This window comes from Schistocerca serialis, chromosome 4 (assembly GCF_023864345.2).
Source record: "Schistocerca serialis cubense isolate TAMUIC-IGC-003099 chromosome 4, iqSchSeri2.2, whole genome shotgun sequence".
NCBI lineage: Eukaryota > Metazoa > Arthropoda > Insecta > Orthoptera > Acrididae > Schistocerca > Schistocerca serialis.
The window spans coordinates 507,649,085-507,672,984 of NC_064641.1; the positions used below are offsets into that span (position 1 = coordinate 507,649,085).

Below are 23,900 nucleotides of genomic sequence, written 5' to 3' on the forward strand. Positions count from 1 at the left end.
TGTGTTGCTGCAGATGAACGCACGGAGGCACCGAGCTGTCACTCTGGAAGGTTAACGTAATAATTTCCCGTGGAAACCGCAACAGCGCGAAAATGCCAGAGCGCAAGGCCGGCGCGGACGGCACGCGGCACTTAGTGGTCAGAACTAATCAAGCGGCAGCACCTGTCGGGGAGGCCGCTGTTGTAATAGTCGAAGGTCAGGCGCGCGCACCCGTTCTTTGACCCTTTCTCACGCCCATGCGGCCCTTGCAGCAGGGAGTCCGCCGTGAAAGAGGACTACTCGAGCCATCTTCTGCTAAGATAGTACTCACCAGACGCAAAAGTCATCCGGCAATATGAAACATATTATGTAAACTTAAGATGGAAGGGGGAAAAAGGAAAGGAACTATTGATGTCAGCTTCATCGGGACTTCGTGCGGAATCAGCGAACTTGTCCGAAAAAACGGACATCACGCATTCATATAATTGGTTCGCCTCGATGGGCAACGAACCACCACCTTCAGTTCGGATGAACAAATACGTTCGACCTGCTACGGGAATCTCAAAGTAGCGAGCATGGAGGACATGGAAGGGACGGATAGGTGCTGTCAGGTGGGAATGGGGTCAAGCGGGAGGGGTGCCGAGATAGTCTGCCCAATTGTGATAAACAATGTGGCCGGGTGGCCCAGGGTTTAATGCAAGTACTTGGTAAAGATGGATCCTGATATCGGGTCCCTGTCCAGAAAACATTTTCACTTGTCGCTGCCAATTTCGCATAAAGTACCGATGCAGCTGATCATCAGTTCCTTTCCTTTCCTTTGTCCCAGCCCCTTCCCCACCTTCAATTTACATAATATGTATCAGAGCTATGGATTCCACATTCCTATACACACTGAAGAGCCAAAGAAACTGGTACACCTGCCTAATATCGTGTAGGGAACCCCGCGAGCACACAAAAGCGCCGCAACACGACTTGGCATGGACTGGACTAATGTCTGAAGTGCTTCCCGAGTGGGAAGGCATGCCGGTCCCCGGCACGAATCCGCCCGGCGGATTAGTGGCAAGGTCCAGTGTTCCGGCCATCCTGTGAATGGTTTTTAAGGCGGTTTTCCACCTGCCTCGGCGAATGTGGGGTGGTTTCCCTTATTCCGCCCCAGTTACACTATGTCGGCGATTGCTGCCCAAACACTGTCTCCACGTACGTGTACGCCATAATTACTCTACCACGCAGACATGTTGGTTTACAATAGTCTGGTGTGAGACGTTCCCGGAGGGGAGGGGGTCCATGGGGGGCCGAACCGCACAATATCCCTAGGTTTGGTGTGGGGCGGCGGTGGGATGGGAGGACTGCTGTTGCCTGTTGTGGGGTTGTGAAAGACTGAGGACTACGGCATGACGAAGCCTCTCCGTCGTTTCTAGGTCCCCAGTTCAATGCACAATACACAAATGTCTGAAGTAGTGCTGGAGGGAATTGACACCATGAATCCTGCAGGGTTGTCCATAAATCCGTAATAGTCCGGGAGGGGTGGGGGGGATGGAAAACTCTTCTGAACAGCACGTGGAATAGTCGTTGGATGCCACCTGAGTAACAGATCAATCAGAGACGCTTCAACCCTTCTAAAACTGTCACTGTTGGTGATGTGACTGTGAAGCGGAAACGCTTAACAACAACCACAGATAAATCAATACTATGCGGGCCCCATTACTGACGGGAGCGTTGAGCATCTACATCTACATCTACATGGATACTCTGCAAATCACATTTAAGTTCCTGGCAGAGGGTTCATCGAACCACCTGCACAATTATCTATTATTCCAATCTCGCATAGCGCGCAGGAAGAAAGAACACCTATATCTCTCCGTATGAGCTCTGATTCCCTTTAATATATCATGATGATCGTTTCTCCCTATGTAGATCGGCGCCAACAAAATATTTTCTCTGATGATTGGAATTTCGTGAGAAGATTCCGCCGCAACGAAAAATCCTATGTTTTAATTATGTCCACCCCAAATCCTGTATCATTCCGGTGACAGTCTCTCCCCTATTTCGCGATCATACAAAACGTGCTGCCCTTTTTCGATGTATTCCGTCAGTCCTTTCTGGTAAGGATTCCACACCGCGCATCAGTATTTTAAAAGAGGACGGGCAAGCGTAGTGTAGGCAGTCTCCTTAGTAGGTCTGTTATATTTTCTAAGTGTCCTGCCAATAAAGCGTCTGCCCGCATCTCGTGGTCGTGCGGTAGCGTTCTCGCTTCCCACGCCCGGGTTCCCGGGTTCGATTCCCGGCGGGGTCAGGGATTTTCTCTGCCTCGTGATGGCTGGGTGTTGTGTGATGTCCTTAGGTTAGTTAGGTTTAAGTAGTTCTAAGTTCTAGGGGACTGATGACCATAGATGTTAAGTCCCATAGTGCTCAGAGCCAACAATAAAGCGTCTGGTTAGCGTTCCCCACAACATTTTCTACGTTTTCCTTCCAATTTAAGTTGTTAGTAATAGTAAATTTTAACGAATTCCTTTTAGCACTCATGTGGATGACCTCACACTTTTCGTTATTTAGGGTCAATTTCCAATTTTTGCACAATACAGATACCCTTTCTAAATCGTTTTGAAATTGATTTTGATCTTCTGATGACTTTATTAGTCGATAAACGACAGCGTCATCTGCAAACAACCTAAGACGGCTGCTCAGATTATCTCCCAAATCGTTTATATAGATAAGGAACAGCAAAGGACCTGTAACACTACTTTGGAGAACGCCAGAAATCACTTCTGTTTTACTCAATGACTTTCCGCCAGTTACTACCAACTGTGATCTCTTTGAAAGGAAATCACGAATCCAGTCACATAACTGAGACGATATTCCAAAAGCACGCAATTTCACTACACGCCGCTTGTGTGGTACAGTGTCAAAAGTCTTCCGGAAATCGAGAAATACGAAATCAATCTGAAATCCCTTGTCAATAGCACTCAACACCTCATGCGGGTAAAGAGCTAGTTGTGTTTCACAAGAACGATGTTTTCTAAATCCCTGTTGACTGTGTGACAATAGTTTTTTGTTGTTGAGGTAATCATGATATTTGAACACAAGAACACAATATATGTTCCAGAATCCTGCTGCATATCGATGTTAATGATATGGGCCTGTAGTTTAGTGGATTACTCGTTCTAACTTTCTTGAATATTGGTGTGACCTGTGCGACTTTCCAGTCTTTGGGTACGGATCTTTAGTCGAGCGAACGGTTGTTGGTGATTGTTAAATATGGAGCTATTGCATCAGCATACTCCGAAAGGAACCTGATAGGTATGCAGTCTACACCAGAAGACTTGCTTTTATTTAGTGATTTAAATTGCTTCACTACTCCGAGTATATTTACTTCTACGTTACTCACGTTGGCACCTGTTCTTGATTCGAATTCTAAATTCTGGAATATTTACTTCGTCTTCTTTTGTGGAGTTGCGAATCACTCGTGAGTTCCAAAGTACTACCTCTAGTCCATTAGGACAAGAGTATGCGATGGGATTTGAAAAGAATGGGGTGAAATGGCCGAACAGCTGCTCATACACCACAAATTTTTTCGTGATTAGGTTGTCGTCCCCAGCGCCTGTGAGGCAACAGTTTGTGGACAGTAACGTTCCTGAAATGAACTGGTGTACCCTCAGCTGGGACCTAAACCCAAGGAACACCTTTGGTGTGAGGTAGAGTCTCGACTTCGCTCGGTGCCCCAGGGTCCTTCTTAGCTTTCGGCTCTTGAGGAACAATGGGGTACCGTTCCTCCACAGCCATTTAGACACCTCATTGAAAGTGTTCCTAGCAAAGCTCTAGCCATCATAAAGCTGAATGGTGAAAATACCCCATATTAAGGTCCACTAATAAGCTGCTGCGTAGGTATTCATTTTCGGAACTTAAACAAGCCTTGCACTCGGATTAACTTGACATTATGCTGAACGCAATCACTGTTTACGGTTTCCATTTTTCTGGCTGGTATCTTCAGTAACCGCCAAAGTGCAACTTTAGCAGTCTGTCACTTTCAACTTCGATCTTTTACGTCGCACTCGTGAGAGAAAGGATACGAGCGAGAACATCTCATGCGGAGTCTATGAGTGCGTTCTGAATAGCAGCTTTCACTCGGCAGGAGAATGTGTGCCCCTGTGGAGACTTCGTCGTAGATCACTTCTGTCACTACAGGTTCTGCAAATCACTGTAAACAACTCGCTGAGGGTGTTCGTTATTACAGCAGTGTTAGTGTAAAGGAGTGTGGTGGAATCAGTTTCTTCAGCGCGTACATTTGCCCTATAATTAATCAGTATTGTACTCCTTATAACCACCAACAAGACGATTCTACGTCGCGAAAAGTTTTCACAGTGTCGTACTTAGCTTTAGAGAGACAGTCGACATTGCCTTCAATCTGTTCTCATTTAACTGTGTGAATGGGACTTATCGCACGTTTTGTCTCTTCAGTTTTCAGTTGACCCAATCACGCATGTTTCATATAATTTATATGAAAAGACAGTTAGCAGAACTATAAGCTTTTTTCGCCGTGCAGAGGTGTCAATTTCTTAGTGTTTCCCACGTTACCCTCTTTACCATCTGACAATTTATGAAACTTGGAAACTATCGAAAATATTAGTATTTTTCATGTTTTTACTCTTAATCTTTCATACAACTCCCAGGCGATGGCACATGAATGTTTCTAATGACCTAACTGTTCTTTTCGAACCTTATTCTTCACGGACCCGGTATATGCCTTTCTTCGTCCAGTGAGGTAGTCATTCGGTTAATTGTAGGAAGGACTCCAGTTTAACACGAGAGTCTAATCACAGTGCAGTACGGAATTTTTCATAAAAACGAGCAACAGCAATAAAGAAAGTCGCCTCAGTTATCCGAAAAATCCAAGAATTAGCCAATGATCAAATGTTGAAAGAGTACCTTCATAGTTTTTGAATGTGACTCGTCTAATGCAGCCATATTAAATAGATTTTTTATTGTCCCATACGCGTTTCGCTTCATTTTCTTTATGAAGTATTTTCAGTGGCCTGTAATACACTTTGCTCTCGTATATAATATTTGCGCTGTATAATAATTACAGATATGTTTCTACATTACAGTGTTTTGTTGTTCTTCTATTGTTAGGTGAAAAACAACTTTTTGCAGCCCAAGTTTCAGGATGTTAAATTAATATTTGTTTCTAATTACGATATGTGCCGCCCTGGAGTTGTACTTACAATTACATTGTTTGCATACAACTGATGTCTGAGTTTTGGAATTTTTCTAACGCATTTCAACTCAACACATCACTTCCACTGATCACTGTATTTTTAATTTGTTTGTTTAATGTACGAACTGTAGCCAACATTCGCTCTGTGTTTTTCATTCGTCTTTTGTTTGTGTGGTGGTGTCTGTATTTGGTTTAATATTGCGTAGATTGTTAAGTGTGTGCGTGTATGGGGATTCTATTTTTTTGTACATTCCTACTTGTTACTGTGTTAGTGGCTAACATGACTAGTGGGTTGCTATTTATATTGATTTTGTCAGTTACTAGTCGTACTTTCTTGATCACTGCGAATACTCTTTTTATATGAGCGTTTCCGTGTGACGTTAGAAATTTTCTGTTGTGATTGTTAATCCTAACAATTTTAATTTGCGAGAAAATAAAATACTTACAGCCGTCCTTATGATTTTATTGATTTTGTTGCAACCAGTTTCTGCGCTTCAGTGCGTAACCAGGCTGTAGTTGATGCGGTTACAACAAAATAAATAAAATCATAAGGAGAGCTGTAGGTGTTTTATTTTCTCAGAATAATAAACGGCCGCCGTTTCAAAGACCTCCTGCCAAATACAAAAACTTGGCAATTTTCATGTCCCGTTCCATGTTAGATGGTTCTTCATGTCCTTGCTGTACTAGGTGTTCAGTATAGAATGGCTATTTTTGTACTTTCATCTTCTTATGTGTTCTTGATATCTAATTTTGAAATCTCTGCCTGCCATCCCCAGATACACTCAAATGCAGTGGTGACATTCTGATTAGTACACAGCTGATCTTTGGTACTTCTCTGGTTTTTGTATTGGGGTTTTTAAATGTGACTGGAGAGCCTTCCTTGCTGTTCTGTATGGTGAATTGTGTTTGTTTCTTAAAATGTATAATTTCTTTTGTTAGTCATATAATGGGTGTCTCTGTTCTGTGTGTCTGTGCGTAAGGTAGTATCTGTGGAGTTTTGTGGTGTGCATGTCTTCTGTTCATTTTCATTTTTCTTTAGTTTTGCTCCGAAGTTGTAGTTGATTTTTTTCTGTCATGTGGGTTTTATATGCATTGTTTGTGGCTACAAGTTGTATTGTTTCTGATTCATTTTCATAGTTTCCTCTGCTGAGTGAGATTATGTTCAGTCTGTGTATCATTTTTTGGAATGCTGCTGCTTTGTACATTTGTAGGTTTGATGTGGCATAGATAATTGTTTCTGCTGCTATTGGCTATCTGTAAATGTCAAGTTTGTGTCTTTTTATTGTTATATCCAAGAAGAGTATTTGTTGTTTGTGATTTTTTTTCTTTAGTGAACTGGATATTTTTGTATATTCTGTTTATGTCTGCTTGAAGTTGATTTATTTTCTCTATTGGTTCATCTGCCACACAGGTTTTATCATCCACAAAATCTGTACCAGTTAAGAGTTTTGTATCAACTCTTCATAATTATTGTATTAAAGATTGCATTGTCCATGTGGTTACTGAATATGTTTGCCCGTCTTCCTACTGGGCTCCCCTTGAAAGGTCATCATTTAGTAAGTAATATTCCTTTTCAGATTGGAACTAATTTGCGATGTGATTACTTGAAAAGTTTTGGCTATGTCTATAATATTACCTGTGGGTAATTTCTTGTGTATCGATGGATTCTCTTAAGTTAGTTTTGTTGTGTCTGTCATCGGTACAAAGGTGTACATAATTGCTATGTGAAAAAAATTGTGAAGCTGTTTGCGGAATATGTAGGCTTTTTATTTGTGTTGTAGGTTCATTTGTTTTTTTCATTCTTCTGTTGTTCTTTATTTCTTTACGTGTTTTGCCATATAGCATGAGGGTGTAATCATGAAATTTATACCACGTTATATAGAGGTATTTTATTTGTGAATGTTGGGTTATCTTCCTAGAGTTGGTACTTTTTGGTTCTTTTGTGTGATAGGTTGTTTCTGTTTGTCTGTGAATATATGTCTGGTGTCCTTGAAGTTTTTTTTATGGATGTCTGAAAATGTGATGTTGGATTAGATTTCATTTTTGTTATGTTTTAGGAAATTAAATATTGGATTTGGTTGTCTGTATTAGTCCAGATGCTGTGTCTGAGCTCTGTTCTAACAGTGTGTCTGTCTCTGTTAAGTCTGTATCTGTGAGGTTTCTTGCCTCTGAGTGGAACATGTGGGCGTTTGTGAGTGTCGAATTTTGTTTTGTTTATATTACAGGTTGTGTTTACTTTTTTTGGAGTCATCAGTCTTGTGACCGGTTTGATATGGGCACCATGAAGTCCTCTCCTATGCCAGCCTTTTCACCTCAGAGTAGCAATTGCAGCCTACATACTCAAATATTTGCTGACTGTATTCCAGTCTCTGTTTTCCTCCACAGTTTTTACACTCTACAGCTCCCTTTATTACCATGGAAGTTATTTCTTGACGTGTTAACAGATGTCCTTTCATCCTGTCCCTTCTTCTTTTCAGTGTTTTCCATACATTCTTCCCCTCACCGATTTTGCGGGGAATTTCCTCATTCCTCACCTTATCAGTCTACCTAACTCTAACGATTCTTGTATAGCATCACATCTCAAATGCTTCGCTTCTCTGTTGTGCCGGTTTTCCCTCAGCCCATGTTTCAGTACCATAGAATGCTGTGGTCCAAACGTACATACTCAGAAATTTCTTCACGAAATTAAGGTCTTCGTTTTAATCTAGTGGCCAGCAATTCCCTTTTTTTGCCAACGCTGGTCTGCTTTTTACGTCTTCCTTGCGCCGTCCGTCATGCGTTATTTTGCTGCCTAGGTAGCAGAATTCCCTAACTTCACCTACTTCGTGATCACAAATCCTGATGTTAAGTTTCTCGCCGTTCTCATTTCTGCTGCTTCTCGTTACTTGCGTATTTCTTCGATTTACTCTCAGTCCATGTTCTATACTCATTAGACTGTTTATTGAATTCATCACGTAATTCTTCTCTATGTTGACTGAAGTGTGTATATATTCTGGTCCACTGGTCGGATATCGGGACCTCCCTCAGGACCTTTCTCGGTACCTTTTTGATTGAGGGCTTTTGATTTGTGAGAGTGGATTATTACGAGGGTGGTTTGAAAAGTTCTCGGAAACTTTTTTATTTTTCAATACAGTCTCCTTGTAGATTACTACACTTGGTCTAACAATGTTCTGGTGCCTTGATCCCAACTCCAAGCCTGCAAAATAAATATCGACTCCGGCTATCAGTTCTTCGTTTGAAGTGAATCTTCGTCCACCAAGAAAATTTTCAGTTTTGGGAAGAGATGGAAATCTGATGGAGCCATGCCAGGTGAATAAGGCGGATGTGACAACAATTCATACCTTAGTTCGTGTTATTTTGTCATGGCGACGGCACACGTAGAGTCGCGGCACCCATCTTGCAGATATTTTTTTCATTTATAATTCTTCAGTTAAAATGTGATACACCCTTTCAGATGACGTCTGGTAAGAGTGAGCAATATCACGCTCTTTCAATCGGCGATCCTCCGTGACCATTTTGTGCGCTTTTGCAATTATTTCTGGATTAGTGACACATCTTGGTCGACCACTACGCGGATCATCATTTAAGCTCTCCCGACAAAATTTATTTCATATGTCTACGTGGCAACAGTTGAATATGGAGCAGTCCCCCAGTGTATTCTGGAAATCGGACTACTCGAATCTCGATTTTTTCCATCTTCGCAAATACCTACGCGGGAACAACAACAGAGCCACGTCACCGCCATAGCTCTCTTCCAAGACGAGGCCTACGAGAAAGACGGGCCGCGGCGCGTACGTCACGAAGGTAGTCCTGCGCTCGCTCGCACGCTCAAATCAGCAGACAAACTACGTTTCTACACCTGGTAACTCATAACTAGACGTGTCCATACAAACGAAAACTCAGTCTTCTACTGGAATCCGCTATTATGGAATCTTACTGTTATTAGTCCTATAATGATGGGAAGTCCATGGGCTTACTTATAATTTGTTACGGCTGTACTGTAAAATAAAACCATTCTAAAGTGATTAGCAGTTGCATAAGGCACCACTTCCAGCATGTAATTAGTAATGTTAAGCAGAAGATACTAAATGCTGTAAACAAGCGGTTATACCATTTATATCGAGTATTTATCTTAAATTAAATTTCGCTGTAGTACTGTTAATCAATAAAACTTCATAATAGCAGATTCCAGTGGAAGATGTAATTCTCGCTATTACATACACTCCCAGCTGCGAGTTAATAGGTTTAGAAACGCGTTTTGTCTGCTGAGCTGAGGGAGCGAGCGAGTTCAGGACTACCTTCGTGACGTACGCGCCGCGGCCTGTCTTTTTCGTGGGCCTCGCTTCCAAGAGCACTGACGTGGCACGTGTTTACAGGCAACAGTCCACTGAATATCACGTGAGCAACTCGTTGCGCTAGCGCTGATCTCTCGTGGTGATTCCGAGAACTTTTCAAACCACCCTCATATGTATACCTCTCTCTTGGGTCAAAGCGACGCTGGCGACGTTTATTTAGAATGAACAGTAATGCATCCGCAGAGTAGTACGTTTTTCTCGCGCATTTCTCCTGGCCAAGAGTGCAGATTGCTACCGCGGATATGAGTGCGTTCCCACACGACGCACGGAAGCTCGGTGGCACGAACGAAATGACCGTGTCAGCAGCTTTTCGAGAGCTGTCTATCAATAGAACGGCATCTGGCTACGAACCGAGTAGCGACGTAACGTGAGAAGTCGCGGCCAGTGAGCTTTTACGACGCCGGCGTCGCACCGAGAGCGGCTCGGCGGGGCTGCCGAGCAGGAAGAGACGGCGGCGATTGGGCGGCCGCTGCAGCAGCAGGTGGAGCCGCGCCGCGCCGGTTCCCACACTTTCACACGCAGCGGCCGGGCCGCGCGACCGCGGCGCCCGGCCGAGCTGACCCGCTCGCTTCACTTTCCCGCGAGCGACGAGGCGGCACGCCACACCGCGCCGCAGCACGGGACGAGCCTCTGCGGGGACCGCTGACGTAACGCCGGCCGTCTTCTTCGGGAGCAACCACCGCATCAAAGGAAAGGCGCCGGCGACGGCAGCAGAGGCGCTGTACGAGCGGAGGCGGCCAGCTCCACTTGGCTCGCGTACGCAGTTGCGCAAAGGACTCGAGACGGCGACGACAAGTGGCTCAGCTATTTAACCGGAGCAGAGCGCCGGCATTCCCGTGGCCTCGGAGTGCGTGTGATATTCTGCGTGCCTCGCCGACATTTCTCCTCGGTCTCGCCACATTGTGTGGCGCACGTGGGCAGCAGGTTTCCTTCCAGCCGGCGCAACGGCGGAAAATTACGTCCCGCACGCCGGAATGTCTTCCCGAGTATGGGGGACCGCGTTGTCCATAGCTAAAGCCGTATACGTTGTACAGTACGAAAGGCATTCGACAGGTACCTTGCAGGAGCGCTTTCATTGTGAATGTTGGAAATTGGCCACTCTCAAAGTCGGTTCGCTAACAGGAGCGTTGAACTGGAGTTGACAGCGTCGCGTTTGCTACGGGGGGTTGGGTTGGGTAGTTTGGGGGAGGAGACCAGACAGTGAGGTCATCGGTCTCATCGGAATATGGAAGGACGGGGAAGGAAGTCGGCCGTGCCCTTTCAAAGGAACCATCCCGACATTTGCCTGGAGCGGTTTAGGGAAATCACGGAAAACCTAAATCAGGATGGCCGGACGCGGGATTGAACCGTCGTCCTCCCGAAGGTCATGGGAAGGACGGGGAAGGAAGTCGGCCGTGCCCTTTCAAAGGAAGCATCCCGGCATTTGCCTGGAACGATTTAGGGAAATCACGGAGAACCTAAATCAGGATGGCCGGACGCAGGATTGAACCGTCGTCCTCTCGAATGCGAGTCCAGTGTGCTAACCACTGCGCTCCCTCGCCCGGGACTCCGCGTTTGCACATTATATCATTTTCCAAATGGAAGTTTTACTTGCCAGGAACATATGCACGCCAACGTACTTAAGAACAAACCGTAATCCATACATATCACAAAAGTAGATGTATGGTTCAAATGGCTCTGAGCACTATGGGACTCAACTGCTGAGGTCATTAGTCCCCTAGAACTTAGAACTAGTTAAACCTAACTAACCTAAGGACATCACAAACATCCATGCCCGGGCAGGATTCGAACCTGCGACCGTAGCGGTCTTGCGGTTCCAGACTGCAGCGCCTTTAACCGCACGGCCACTTCGGGCGGCAAAAGTAGATGTATCTACGTATGTATGTTCGAGGCGTGGCAATAAAGAGACTGGACTGGTTGCTGTGTGCATTTCCGGCTTCGTCGATGACAAGTAGAAGAATGGGGGAGAATAGCCTCGGTACTGTCCCTGACATGCATACAGAATTTCACGCTGCTCTGGTGATTGGTCTAGCTGAGAGCCTTCTCAGGTCTTGTGTTTGAGCTCTGTCGGTGTTACGCTACGTTCTAAAGTGAAATAACGTGTTAACATCAAATTCCTCACAAAACTTGGAAAAACCGCCACAGAAGTTTATGGAAACTGGAAATTTGTGTTAAGTTACTATGGGACCAAACTGCTGAGGTCATTGGTCCCTAGGCTTACACACTACTTAATCCAACTTAAACTAACTTACGGTAAGGACAACACACACATACATGCCCGAGGGAGGACTGGAAACCTCGATTGGGAGAGTCGCGCGAACCGTGGCAAGGGGCATCAGACCGCGAATCTACCCCGCACGGCCAAGTTTATGGTATGAGTGTCTATCTATCTCGTACGCAAGCTTTAGAGTGGCTTAAGACGTTCAGTGACTGTAGGAATGACGCTCAAGACGGTCCGAAATCAGTCCGTCCTTCCACTTGGAAACTAGTTGAGAATAGGGAGAAGGTCAGTAGAATTGTTCCTGAAGACCGCCGCCTGAGCATTCGAGCAATTTCGGAACTTGCCCACATCAATAAGGAAATCGTTAGACAGATTTTGCACGATGATATGGGCACGACAAAGGACTGTACTGAAGTGATGCCAAGAATTCTTACAAACGAGCAAAAGCAACATCGGGTGGATTGCTGTGCTGACACACTTGAAAAAATTGTAAATGACCGCGACGACCATGGGAAAGTAATTGCGTGTGATTAAACATGGATGTTCAAGTACGATACAGAGACTAAGCGACAATCCATATACCGGAGACCGCTAGGAAGAAGAAAGCGCGCATGAGCAAATCAAAATTCAAAGAAATGCTGATTATTTTCTTCTATATCGGAGGGATTATCTACATTGATTGGGTGCCTGAAGGTCAGTCAAGCTTATTACGGAACTGTTCTGAAGACCCTCTGCGAACGTGTGTGACCAAATCTGTAGGAGAATCGTTCATAGATTCTTCGTTAGGGCAACGCGCCGGTCAATAACGCGATGCCTGTGAAGAGACTTTTGGGAGAAACAGCATTGCAGTGATGGACCATCCACCGTTTTCGCCTGACCTAGGACCATGCGACTTCTTTCTCTTCCCAAAACTGAAGTCTGCGCTTGAAGGTACGAGGTTCGAGTCCGTGGATGCAGTGATGGAAAAAGCGACGAACCTCCACAACAGCATGACATAAAATGACTAGCAGCACTGATTCTAAAAGTGTAAAATTCGTGTGGAGCAGTGTAGGAACCGAGGAGAGGACTGCATTGAAAGGGACAACATTTCAGTTGTGTAAGTTTCTTTCAGTAAAGAGTTAGAGCATGAGTCCGGATTATTTCCTGCCACTCCTCTTATGTTTGTGTCTATGTTTTTTTTTTTTTTCGACATCTCCTCCTGAAACCACTGAACAGGTTTCAGTCAAAACTGATACTCACATCTCTTACTGTCAGGCAACAACCGCTGTGGGGTTAAGAAACATCATATGTGGCATCATGCATAACGTTAAGATTTATTACTTCTGTGCTATTAACTCTACTTGCAATAAATTTTGCACACAGTATCGACATATGCTCCTAAACAAAAATGGTTCAAATGGCTCTGAGCACTATGGGACTCAACTGCTATGGTCATAAGTCCCCTAGAACTTAGAACTACTTAAACCTAACTAACCTAAGGACATCACACACATCCATGCCCGAGGCAGGAATTCGAACCTGCGACCGTCGCTGCTCCTAAACACACATACAAAATTATGTAATGGCACTACACGTAGGTCAGGAGATATTACATCATAAACACTGAGATGCGTGAAAACCTGCCGCATTACGCATTGCCTTTAAATTTGTTACTTCTTTGCTACTACCTCTTTTCACAACGTATTCGCAGACAGTATTCACATATGCAGTTCGATCTACTTACACAAATATATTATTGTACGACACATAGTTCAAGAGACATGCCGTGACAAACACTGAAAGCCGCGCGGGGTAGCGCGGCTCCCTCCGTCGGAGGTTCGACTCCTCCCTCGGGCATGGGTGTGTGTGTCGTCCTTAGCGTAAATTAGCTTAAGTTAGATTAAGTAGTTCGTAAGCTTAGGGACCGATGACCTCAGCAGTTTGGTCCCATAAGACCTTACCACAAATTTCCAAACACTGAGATGCGTGAAAAATTATCGCATCATGTATAAAGTTAATACATTCGTTCTTTACTACACACATCAAAAAAGTTTTTCATCACCTCGGTTCCGAGAGTTCCGGAACTCGTACAGAAAATTGGAATAGAGGTCGGCATAAACATCATATCCGCCCTTTTTATTGGTCATGAAAACCACACATCGCATGTTGTACCACCATACAGCGAGACTTTCAGAGGTGGTCGTCCACATTGCTGTACACGCCGGTACCTTTAATACCCAATAGCACGTCCTCTTGCATTGATGATGCCTGTATTCATCGTGGCATACTATCCACAAGTTCATCAAGGCGCCATAGGTCCAGATTGCCCCACGATCCCTCAGAGTGGTTGGTGGGTCATGTCGTTCATAAACAGCCCTTTTGAATCTATCCCAGGCATGTTCGATAGGTTCATGTCCGGAGAACATGCTGGCCACTCTAGTCGAGCGATGTCGTTATCCTGAAGGAAGTCATTCATAACATGTGCATGATGGGAGCGAATGCCTCGCCAATATGCTGCCGATATGGTTGCACTATCGGTCGGATGATGGCATTCACGTATCGTACAGCCGTAATGGCGCCTTCCATGACCACCAGCGGCGTACGACGACCCCACATAATGCAACCCCAAAACAGCAGGGAACCTCCACCTTGCACTCTCTGGACAGTGTGTCTAAGGTGTTCAGCATCACCGGGTTGCCTCCAAACACGTCTCCGACGATTGTCTGGTTGAAGGCATTTGCGAAACGCATCGGTGAAGAGAACATGATGTCAATCCTGAGCGGTCCATTCGGCATGTTGCTGGGCCCATCTGTACCGCTCTGCATGGTCTCCAGGTTGCAAATATGGACCTCGTCATGGATGTCGGGAGTGAAGTTGGGCCTCAAGTTGCCTATTTCGCACAGTTTGAGTCGTAACACGACGTTCTGTGGCTGCACGAAAAGCATTATTCAACATGGTGGCCTTGCTGTCAAGATTCCTCCGAGCCATAATCCGTAGGTAGCGGTCATCCACTGCAATAGTAGCCCTTGGGCGGGCTGAGCGAGGCATGTCATCGACAGTTCCTGTCTCTCCGCTTTGGTTCACTCCGAGACACCTGAACACTTCCTTTGTTGAGAGCCCTTCCTTGCTTAAAGTAACAATGCGGTCGCGATCGAATCGCGGTATTGACCGTCTAGGCATGGCTCAACTACAGAAAACCCAAGCCGCGTGCCTCCTTCCTGGTGGAAGACTGGAACTGATCGGCTGTCGGACCCCCATCTTTGGGCGGGGTTAGTGACATCTCTGAACAGTCAAAGGGACTGTGTCTATGGTGCAATATCAATAGTCAACGTCCATCTTCAGGAGATCTGGGAAGCGGGATGATGTCTGTAGTAAGAGCTCCTAGAGTCGAACCAACTTAAGGAAATCCTTCACACCTGGCAGTGTTTTTGACAGCTTTCAACTGCGAAGCTCAAACGCCCGTAGGAAGAAACAAAAGCCGTCCATACAGCTGTGAAGAGTCGTTGTCAACGAGACGTTAACCAATCGTACGCAGCTTCAGGATCATCTCACACCTAGTCGGAAGAACATGCAAGGTTTAGTTTCTAACACAAAATTGACAAAATGGATGACTGGGCAATGGCGGGTTTGTCAGCTAGTAATGTTATAAATTTTCTTGGAGAAACGCCGAAAAATAGTATGACTTTCTCGTCAACGACACCCACTTCCACTGGTTTAGCGAAATGACAGAAAAACGTGATCAGAACGACCGAACAGGGATTAAAACATCTGTCTTTCCAAATAATCCCAGTGATGTAACATATAATTCCGAGTTCATTATAAAGGACAATTATTAAACTTGGAACTTAATAACACTAATGATTTTCTTTTCTTTTGATCTGGCTGGCTGGGACATCCTATATATTAATAGGGACCGAAGAGGCGGTGTCCTGTGTTATTCGGTATCGGGGAGCTGATGAGTTCGTTTAACCGTGATCAACATAAAGTGTGCTAGAGTGGAGGGATACAATTGTTATTGTTGGGGTTGGAGCCTATGGGGCTAGCCTGTAGGCTCGAGACTTTCCCACAAGATCAAGTAGGCCTTGTCACAGCATTTTTCAGGTGGGATACATGTCTAGCAGTTCTAACAGGATGGAGAAATTTCCGAAGCAGTGTCGTGAGAGAGAAAAAGGAATATCGAAAGGTAGTGTCTTCTTGTTGCTCATGAGGTCGTTTGGATGAAAGATGTAAATGTTTAAACAATTTTGAAGTTTGCCGGGGGGAGGGGGGCTACATATCCAAAGTTATCGATAAAGTTACTTCTGCAGTACAGAAAGCTGACAAGTCTTCGCAAGTGTTTCCCGTGCGTAGGCTTGAAATTGCGATCAGTCGTTTCCCATTTCTTTACGCGACTTTTGTTGTTTAGCATTGCACATGATGGGTAGGATTGGCGCTGTTTAGTGAAAGACATGGACTCGATACGGCTGATTCAAACCAGTTGTGTGCATTTTTTTTCCATCCAAGTTGGAAGTGTTGTAATTCTGGTGTTTCCCGCAACCTACGTAGCTTTGAACTGCTAGACTTTGTGAAGATTCAGTGGAAGTAGCAAGGAATTAGTTTGTAGCGCTGTTTTGATACTTAGCGGAATATTTATGAATGCACTGTAGTTAGGCTGCTACATGGTTTTTGTCTTCGGAAATAGACTGAGAATGAATTCTTGCGAATCATAGCTAGGCTGGCGACCATTATTCAGACTATTTTAAAAGTTTAGCAGCGCTTATAACATATCCACATAAGGCAATAAGCTTTTCATTGATTATCGCCGAATCTGATTTCATGACCACAGCAACAACTAGTACACGCGAAGGGGAAAATATGATCTCTGAAATCTGCCACATGTATTGTTTCGCTTAGCAGTTGAATTACAAAATTATTTGTGATTTAACTGAAAAACAAATCAGTACAAGTATCCGTTGTCATTGTCTCCACGAAATAGGGTTCGGCCATCTTCGTTCGCTTGTAATATGCTAATCTGTGCAACGACATTTGATGTGTGTCTTTGAAAATTACAGACCGTCAAAACTGCACTCACAGCCAATAAATATATTGACACCCGTAAGCGGTATGCACCATATTGAAAATATTATGACACATTATTTCTGCTTCATTGCTTCCTTGACATAGAACAGTTCAGATATTCAGTAGCATTGTTAAAGCGATACTCTACATTGCAAATACCAAGCACCTTTGTTATGAATTTGTGTGCCTCAGAGAAGTTTCTGTTGATATGTTTATTAAAGACGTAGACTGGAAAAGGTCAAATAGACAAGCTCTTCTCTTAAAGGACAAAGGAAACAGCCAAGTTTAACCTCAGCTGTACGTGTACTCATCCACAGAGTTTACCGCTACCAGTACATAAATCACACTGCAGTTACTTGAGTTTTGAAGACACAGCAATTAAGCACGATACGATGAAGTCGAAGTATAAGTCTCCACATTCGATCACTTCGTTATCCAAATGTTTCACTTAACTTCAGTGTACGTAGTCGGTAGGTGTTTCTCAATAAAGAGATCTTGCGTAATAATTACGATGCTTAACTCTTCATAGTAGACGTATATTCCTATCATGGTTCGAGCTATGTAAATGAGGGAGATACAGGAACCTTACCTTACGCGGACCATGCACATTACGACATTATAATAGCTGGTGAACAAATGTTCTCCAGGACTCACCTCATCAACATTCATTTCAGCGAGCAGGATGTGCCTTAGCTATGAGAGAAAAAGCTAGTACAGATTTCTTTGCTATCGTGTTTACCTTGAGCGCTCATGCTCTTGTGACCGCTGTATCCGCATCTTTTCTCTTATGCAATACTTTGTTTGTCCCTTTCCCATTCTAATTGCTCTGAAATTGTGCTGTCGAGCCCCTTCAGGGATACTTTTGTTTGAGTAGAAATGTCCAATCATTATTTTCAGCAATCCTCCAGCTACACAAAAAATGTACAGTACCTGGAGAAAACCTTTGTAAGGCCTCTAAAAAGACATCGTTTCGTATTTTATCTACCCACACTTTATAATCCTCGTACTTGTTGTGGCGAGTCACAGTAAAACGCCTTTAATGGTAAAATGTATACTTGTATCTTTGTGTTTTGTTACTTATGTCTTCAAGAAGTCGGTAGTTAGAGGGAAGTGTGTGACAGCAACCAATTCTGTGGCGATACGAATAACGAAATCTGAAAAACCACACAAATTATTTATTCCTTACGAAGTAATTCCATGTTGTTTCAGTGATAAGCTTTCTCATTGTATTAACACCTACTTAAAACTGGCGTATAAGTCCTTGATACTATGTCGATTAAGTTGGTTTACGTCATCCTGTGACGTTTTGCTAAAAGTATTCCCAACTTTATTCACCAATGCTTTATAGCTGCTAAAAGATTTTATCACTTAGATATGTCGGAGTGCTTGCAATTGTATCCTAGCTACGATAACAAATGGAATTTTCCGTAGTTTCCATAGGATAAAACAAAGCAGACTGCCCCTATACTCAGCCAGTTTAGAAATACAAGATCACAAAAGAAAGAAAAAAAATATTTATCACTTGTTATAACCGAATATACGACGTATTGCTGCTTATTGTCAATATGGATACTTGAGTGTATTTCTAAGGCTAGGAACACTTAGGCATTATCACTAGGATCGGCGACTGAATCTGGCACAGATTTCTCTCTGGGTTATCTATCTTGAACGCTGATCCGTAATCGACTGTCAGTTCGTTTACAGTGCGTAATCTACCGTAACACTTACGTACAGTGATAAAATAAACATTATTTCTAATCTAATTCAATTACTTGTTTATTGACAGATACACAGCGTTCCAAGTTTGTTACAATGTTAAAAATTACGTTTTAAATATAAAATAGTGGTCTAGTAGCCAGTGTGTATTTTGTAAATGATGCCTACCCGTCTGACCAGCGGCATTTTTGAGTGATATGACTGCATTATCGGCTACAAGCCCATCGCGGTACAAAATTGTATATATTGTATTAGCAATATACAGAAATCATAACTCAACGTGAAAGCTGTGAAGTTAATGATAGTTATGATATTGCAATTGCGACAGGAGATTACACATACAAATTATTTTTGTCAAGAGTTTTCGTTTCAGCTCCATCGATTCCCAGTTTAAAAACATCGATTTAAGGAGTTTCGCTACTCTTTACTTATCACGATACAACTGCTGCCATGAAATTTAATATGTTGTAAATTTACAGACAATCTTGATTAGAAGGATTCAGTTGTTAATTAGAATTTTCTTATTCAGTGGTATACCACTTATGTCCAGTTACCTGCGTGGGTAGCGATGAGTTTCGGGAGGTAAAGAACTACCTTATCTACTACCAATTACGACAATAATTTTGCCCACTTCCTCTAAGAAAATTTTCGTTCTAGTTACTTGTCCTTCAAACCCCCCCCCCCCCCCCCTCCCTTCTGAACCCACAGATTCCATATTCTGCTAACAGTCATTGGATCTCGACGAACGCGAGCAGCAATGTCGCGATAGGATAAACCGCAATCGCGGTAGGCTACAATCCGACCTTTATCAAAGTCTGAAACGTGATGGTACGCATTTCTCCTCCTTACACGAGGCATCAAAACAACGTTTCACCGGGCAACGCCGGTCAAGTGCTGTTTGTGTATGAGAAATCGGTTGGAAACTTTCCTCATGTCAACACGTTGTAGGTGTCGCCACCGGCGCCAACCTTGTGTGAATGCTCTGAAAAGCTAATCATTTGCATATCACAGCATATTCTTCCTGTCGGTTAAATTTTGCGTCTGTAGCACGTCATCTTCGTGGTGTAGCAATTTCAATGGCCAGTAGTGTAATTCCTCATTTTTTCAACCGAAACTGACCGAGAAAAAAAAGTGCCGCGTTACTTACTGAATGCCTCTCGTGACACGCCGCCAACTGGTGACGTCCCGCAGGACGCCATGGGTCGAAGGAGACGGGTGGAATCGGATCATGAGCTTGACCCAATTATGCAGCAATGTGCGAAAATGCGTCGGTGGCAGGTAACACATAAAGACTGAAAAGCTGACCTGTTACAGGCTTACATAACATTGTAATCGATGTTATTAAGGCTAATTAGTAGTCGAAGCTGTAGACAGTAGACTTTCTGTTTACGTAACCAAATTAGTTTTTTTTTTTCATAACGCCGTATACTTTGTGGTTGCTTTCAGTCATTCTTCGGGAGAACCTACAACAACATGAACTCCATTTCGGAATGCAAGAACAACAACGAGTGTATTATCGACAAGAAGAATCGGACCTCCTGCAAGGCGTGCCGCCTCAAGAAGTGCATCGAGGTCGGCATGTCCAAGAGCGGCTCCCGCTACGGCCGGCGCTCCAACTGGTTCAAGATTCACTGTCTGCTGCAAGAGCAGCAGCAGCAGCAGCAGCAACAGCAGCAGCAGCAGCAGAAGGGGCAGGACGGTGGTGGCATGGGCGGCGGCGGGCTGCCCCTGGGGGCGGCGTCACTGTTCGGCGGCGCGCCGCCCGGCCTCTACCCGCCCTCCTTCTTCGCCGGGCTCAACGGAGCCTTTCCCGTGCTGCCGCCGTCTCCGCTGCCCAAGCGCCGCAAGCTCGAGTCCAGCAGCTCCGACGACTCCTCCGGCGCGTCCTCCGTTGACGACGAGGCCGCCGCCATCACTGCAGGGTACGTATTCTCGAAGCCCAGGCACTCCTAACTCTTCAGTCAATACAGCTACATTCTGGATTGTGGGTACAGATTGCCGGAGACGCCCCCTGAGATCAACAGGATTTTACGAACGTAAGTCCAGAGAGCACGATTTTCATACTGAACGTAATCTTGTACAAGATATTCCTGTGCTTCTCACAAAACGCCTCACAGAGGAGGTGTACTTCCACTTACTCCGGAATATTCCACTTTTCGTATTGAAAGAAGTGCCTTTGGCACTCCGGAAGATCTACAGAGTGATGGTCATCAAGCTGTGTTTAGGTAAGCAGAGGTTCCTTGCTATTTGTCTCGCAGAGTCTGACTTCCTCCAGTTGCACAGGAAACGCTAAATGTTCAGAGGAGTAGATCGAGCTCGCTGCTTTTTGTTTTCATCAGAAGTTTTTGACATATTTCAACTAAAAAATCGGCGGGAATTATCGAACTTGTGTGAGCTTCAGAGGGATTGAAAATGCATAGAAGAAAAAAATACAGAAACAGGAAGGAAGGCAGCAGTCAGTCGCAACTCAGCACATAGTATTATACATGTAGATCTCAGCTACAGAATAGCTTTCGTGTGCTAGAAACATAATAAATAAAAATAATCAGTGATATTGAACTCGCTGATACCTCTGTGTTTCATATATCATATATCATATGACAACATCTATTCTGTAGCTGAAATCTAGATCTGCAATAAAGAACAGATTGGCAATTGAGTAGTCACTGATTGTCGACTTCCTGTTTTGGATTGCTTCACACTCGTCGAGCACAGTGGTTCCAGTGGAATCCAACATGATGAAAAAATACTTCTGTAAACTACTGCTATCTTCCAAATGTGTGGGAATATTATACCCGAATTTATTACAGTGAATTACACAAACAAGTCACTTTTGTTTAATACGATACTAGCTAAATACCCCGGTTTTGTCCAGGTATTTATCTATTTCATCTTACATATGACCTCCTTACTACTTGATGGCATTCCAACTGCCTCTTCATACACTCTCTGTGTCTTTGTCTTTCAGCTCCGTTCCTACAATCGCTTCCTTTTTCACCTGCCGATTTCCTATCTGCCACATGCGCCTATACCTCTCTCTCCTCACCTCTCTCTTTGTCCATCTGTTCCTGTATCTCTCTCTGTGCGTCTCCTCATCCTCCATCTTCTATGCATCACCCACTCCACATTCTCCAGTCCATGTATTCCTACACTTCACCTCCTCTCTCGCTGTTCACTTCCCCCTGCTCCTCTCTGTTTGTCCATCACTGCTCCTCCGCCCCACTCTCACAGTATACCAAGCTCCTCCACACCCCTAGCTCATCTTCTCCTTCCCCTTCTCTACTCAACTTCTACTCCCGCTCTCTCTACTCTTTTTTTTCTCCCACCTCTCACTATTGTGTGTGTGAAATCTTATGGGACTTAACTGCTAAAGTCATCAGTCCCTAAGCTTACACACTACTTAACCCAAATTGTCCTAAGGACACACACCCATGCCGGAGGGAGGACTCGAACCTCTGCCGGGACCAGCCGCACAGTCCATGACTGCAGTGTCTTACACTGCTCGGCTAATCCTGCGTGGCCTCTCACTGTTCATCTACTCCTGCTCCATCTCCCTATCCATCTAATCTTGCCCCTCTCCCTACCACCTGATACACCCTCTGTCCTTAAACATTAAATCTTGCCCACCCTTCCCATGCAACTCCTCCAATCCCTCTCTCTTTGTCCACCGCCTCCTTCCCCTCTTCATCTCATCCTCCTCTTCTGCCTCCTCCCTGACTCTGTCCCTCTCCTCCTCCCCCTTCTGCTGCCCATCTCCTCTCACTCAGTTCTGTCTGTTCATGCTATCATGCCATTTACCTCCCTACTAATGTTGTGCAGGATAGCCTGTATGGCAGGGGTTGATAAAAACACTTTTTACCACACATTTATGCTCGTGTTAGAGCTATGAAGTTATAAATCACACAGTGCTGCTACTTGTAAAGCATTTTGTTTCTGTGCCACATGAGGTTGAAATCGATACAGAGGTTTTTAAGGAGATCCTGGACATACATACATACATATTGCTACTTTACTTTATATGTAGATTAGCAGATATTGTATCGCAAAATAAGGCATCTTTTAGTATGGTGTGGAAAGTACTGAAGATCGTGTTTGTATGTATATATTTCATTTCTTTTGAGGAAGAAAACAGAAAAAATAAATAAAGAATAATGAAATTAACGTTATTATACATAGAAATGAAAAGCAGTTATTGGCTGAGGTCTGTTTCATCAAAAGACAACATTTTATCGTCTATAAAGTCCTAATGAATCATAAATAATTGTCATTTACACATACAAAAAATTGGTTGTTTGTTTTGGAAAACTGCTACATCTCTGATCTTCTTTTAGAGACAAAAATTAAGGCAGTCGACATCTTAAAGAGTGGTTTGAACTCTCACAATGATTCACTAAGCATAGTCATTTGGGATGAGGGATACCCCATCTTCTTCCGTCCTTAGTACTGTTCGTATCAGCTGGTTGTAGGGTGACCTATAGTTGACTGCGTAACTTAGTATTTATCATAGCAAAAAATAATTGCCGCAGGTGAAAAACGTGTTTGCTGTTAGCGAATGTACTCACGTCGGTCGTAGGCTGCTGCAGCACAGTAACGCCAGATTTCTCCGCACTGTCCCAACGGGTATGTTCGTCTTACGTCTCACATTGATTTCTGCGGTTATTTCACGAAGTGTTTCTTGTCTGTTAGCACTGACAACTCTACGCAAACGCCGCTGCTCTCGATAGTTAAGTGAAGGCTGTCAGCTGCTGCGTTGTCAACGGTGAGAAATAACGTCTGAAATATGGTACTCTCGGTACACTCCTAACAATGTGAATATCGAAATATTAAATTCAAAACGATTTCCGAAACTAGATGTCCCATGTGTCTAGGTCCAACTACCATTCCGCGTTCAGAGTCTCTTAATTCCATCGTGCGGTCATAATCACTTCGGAAACCTTGCCACATGAGTCACAGGAGTACAAATAACGCGCATATCGCTATTCCATGACGTTTATCACCTCATGGTAAAGTACCGCTATTCATCGATCGACGTTTGGATACCCCGATTCGTTGTAATGTGCCAGACATTGCGTGTTCACTTCACTACAAGTTGCGAACAATGACAGTGACTTCCGTCCTGTTATACTGTGTTTTCTGAAACTGAAGAGCAACCTTGTGTGTGTGCACAGGCTCATGTCGCGACTGCACGGGGGCCCGCGGCCGCCGCCGCTGTACCACGGGCCGGCGCCGCCCCCGCACGGATCGCCGCAGCTGCAGCCGGCGCCGCCCCCGCAGGCGCGCTTCCTGTACCCCAGCCTGGCGGCGCGCACGCCCGTCAACGGCGCCGGCGTCGGCGCGCCCGGGGGCGGCGGCGGGCTGCTGGTGCTGGGCGGCGACCTGC

The 23,900-nt window shown here is 44.4% G+C and overlaps 1 protein-coding gene across 1 annotated transcript in view; it reads left to right on the plus strand.

Annotated features, from left to right (window-relative positions):
* LOC126474576 (protein embryonic gonad-like) overlaps window positions 1-23,900 on the plus strand; it is a 170,923-nt gene that overhangs the window by 143,793 nt on the left and 3,230 nt on the right. The window contains exons 3-4 of the mRNA XM_050102051.1: window positions 19,967-20,442; window positions 23,689-23,856. Of these exons, the coding sequence (XP_049958008.1) occupies window positions 19,967-20,442; window positions 23,689-23,856 (644 nt within the window). The remainder of the gene's footprint in view (window positions 1-19,966; window positions 20,443-23,688; window positions 23,857-23,900) is intronic.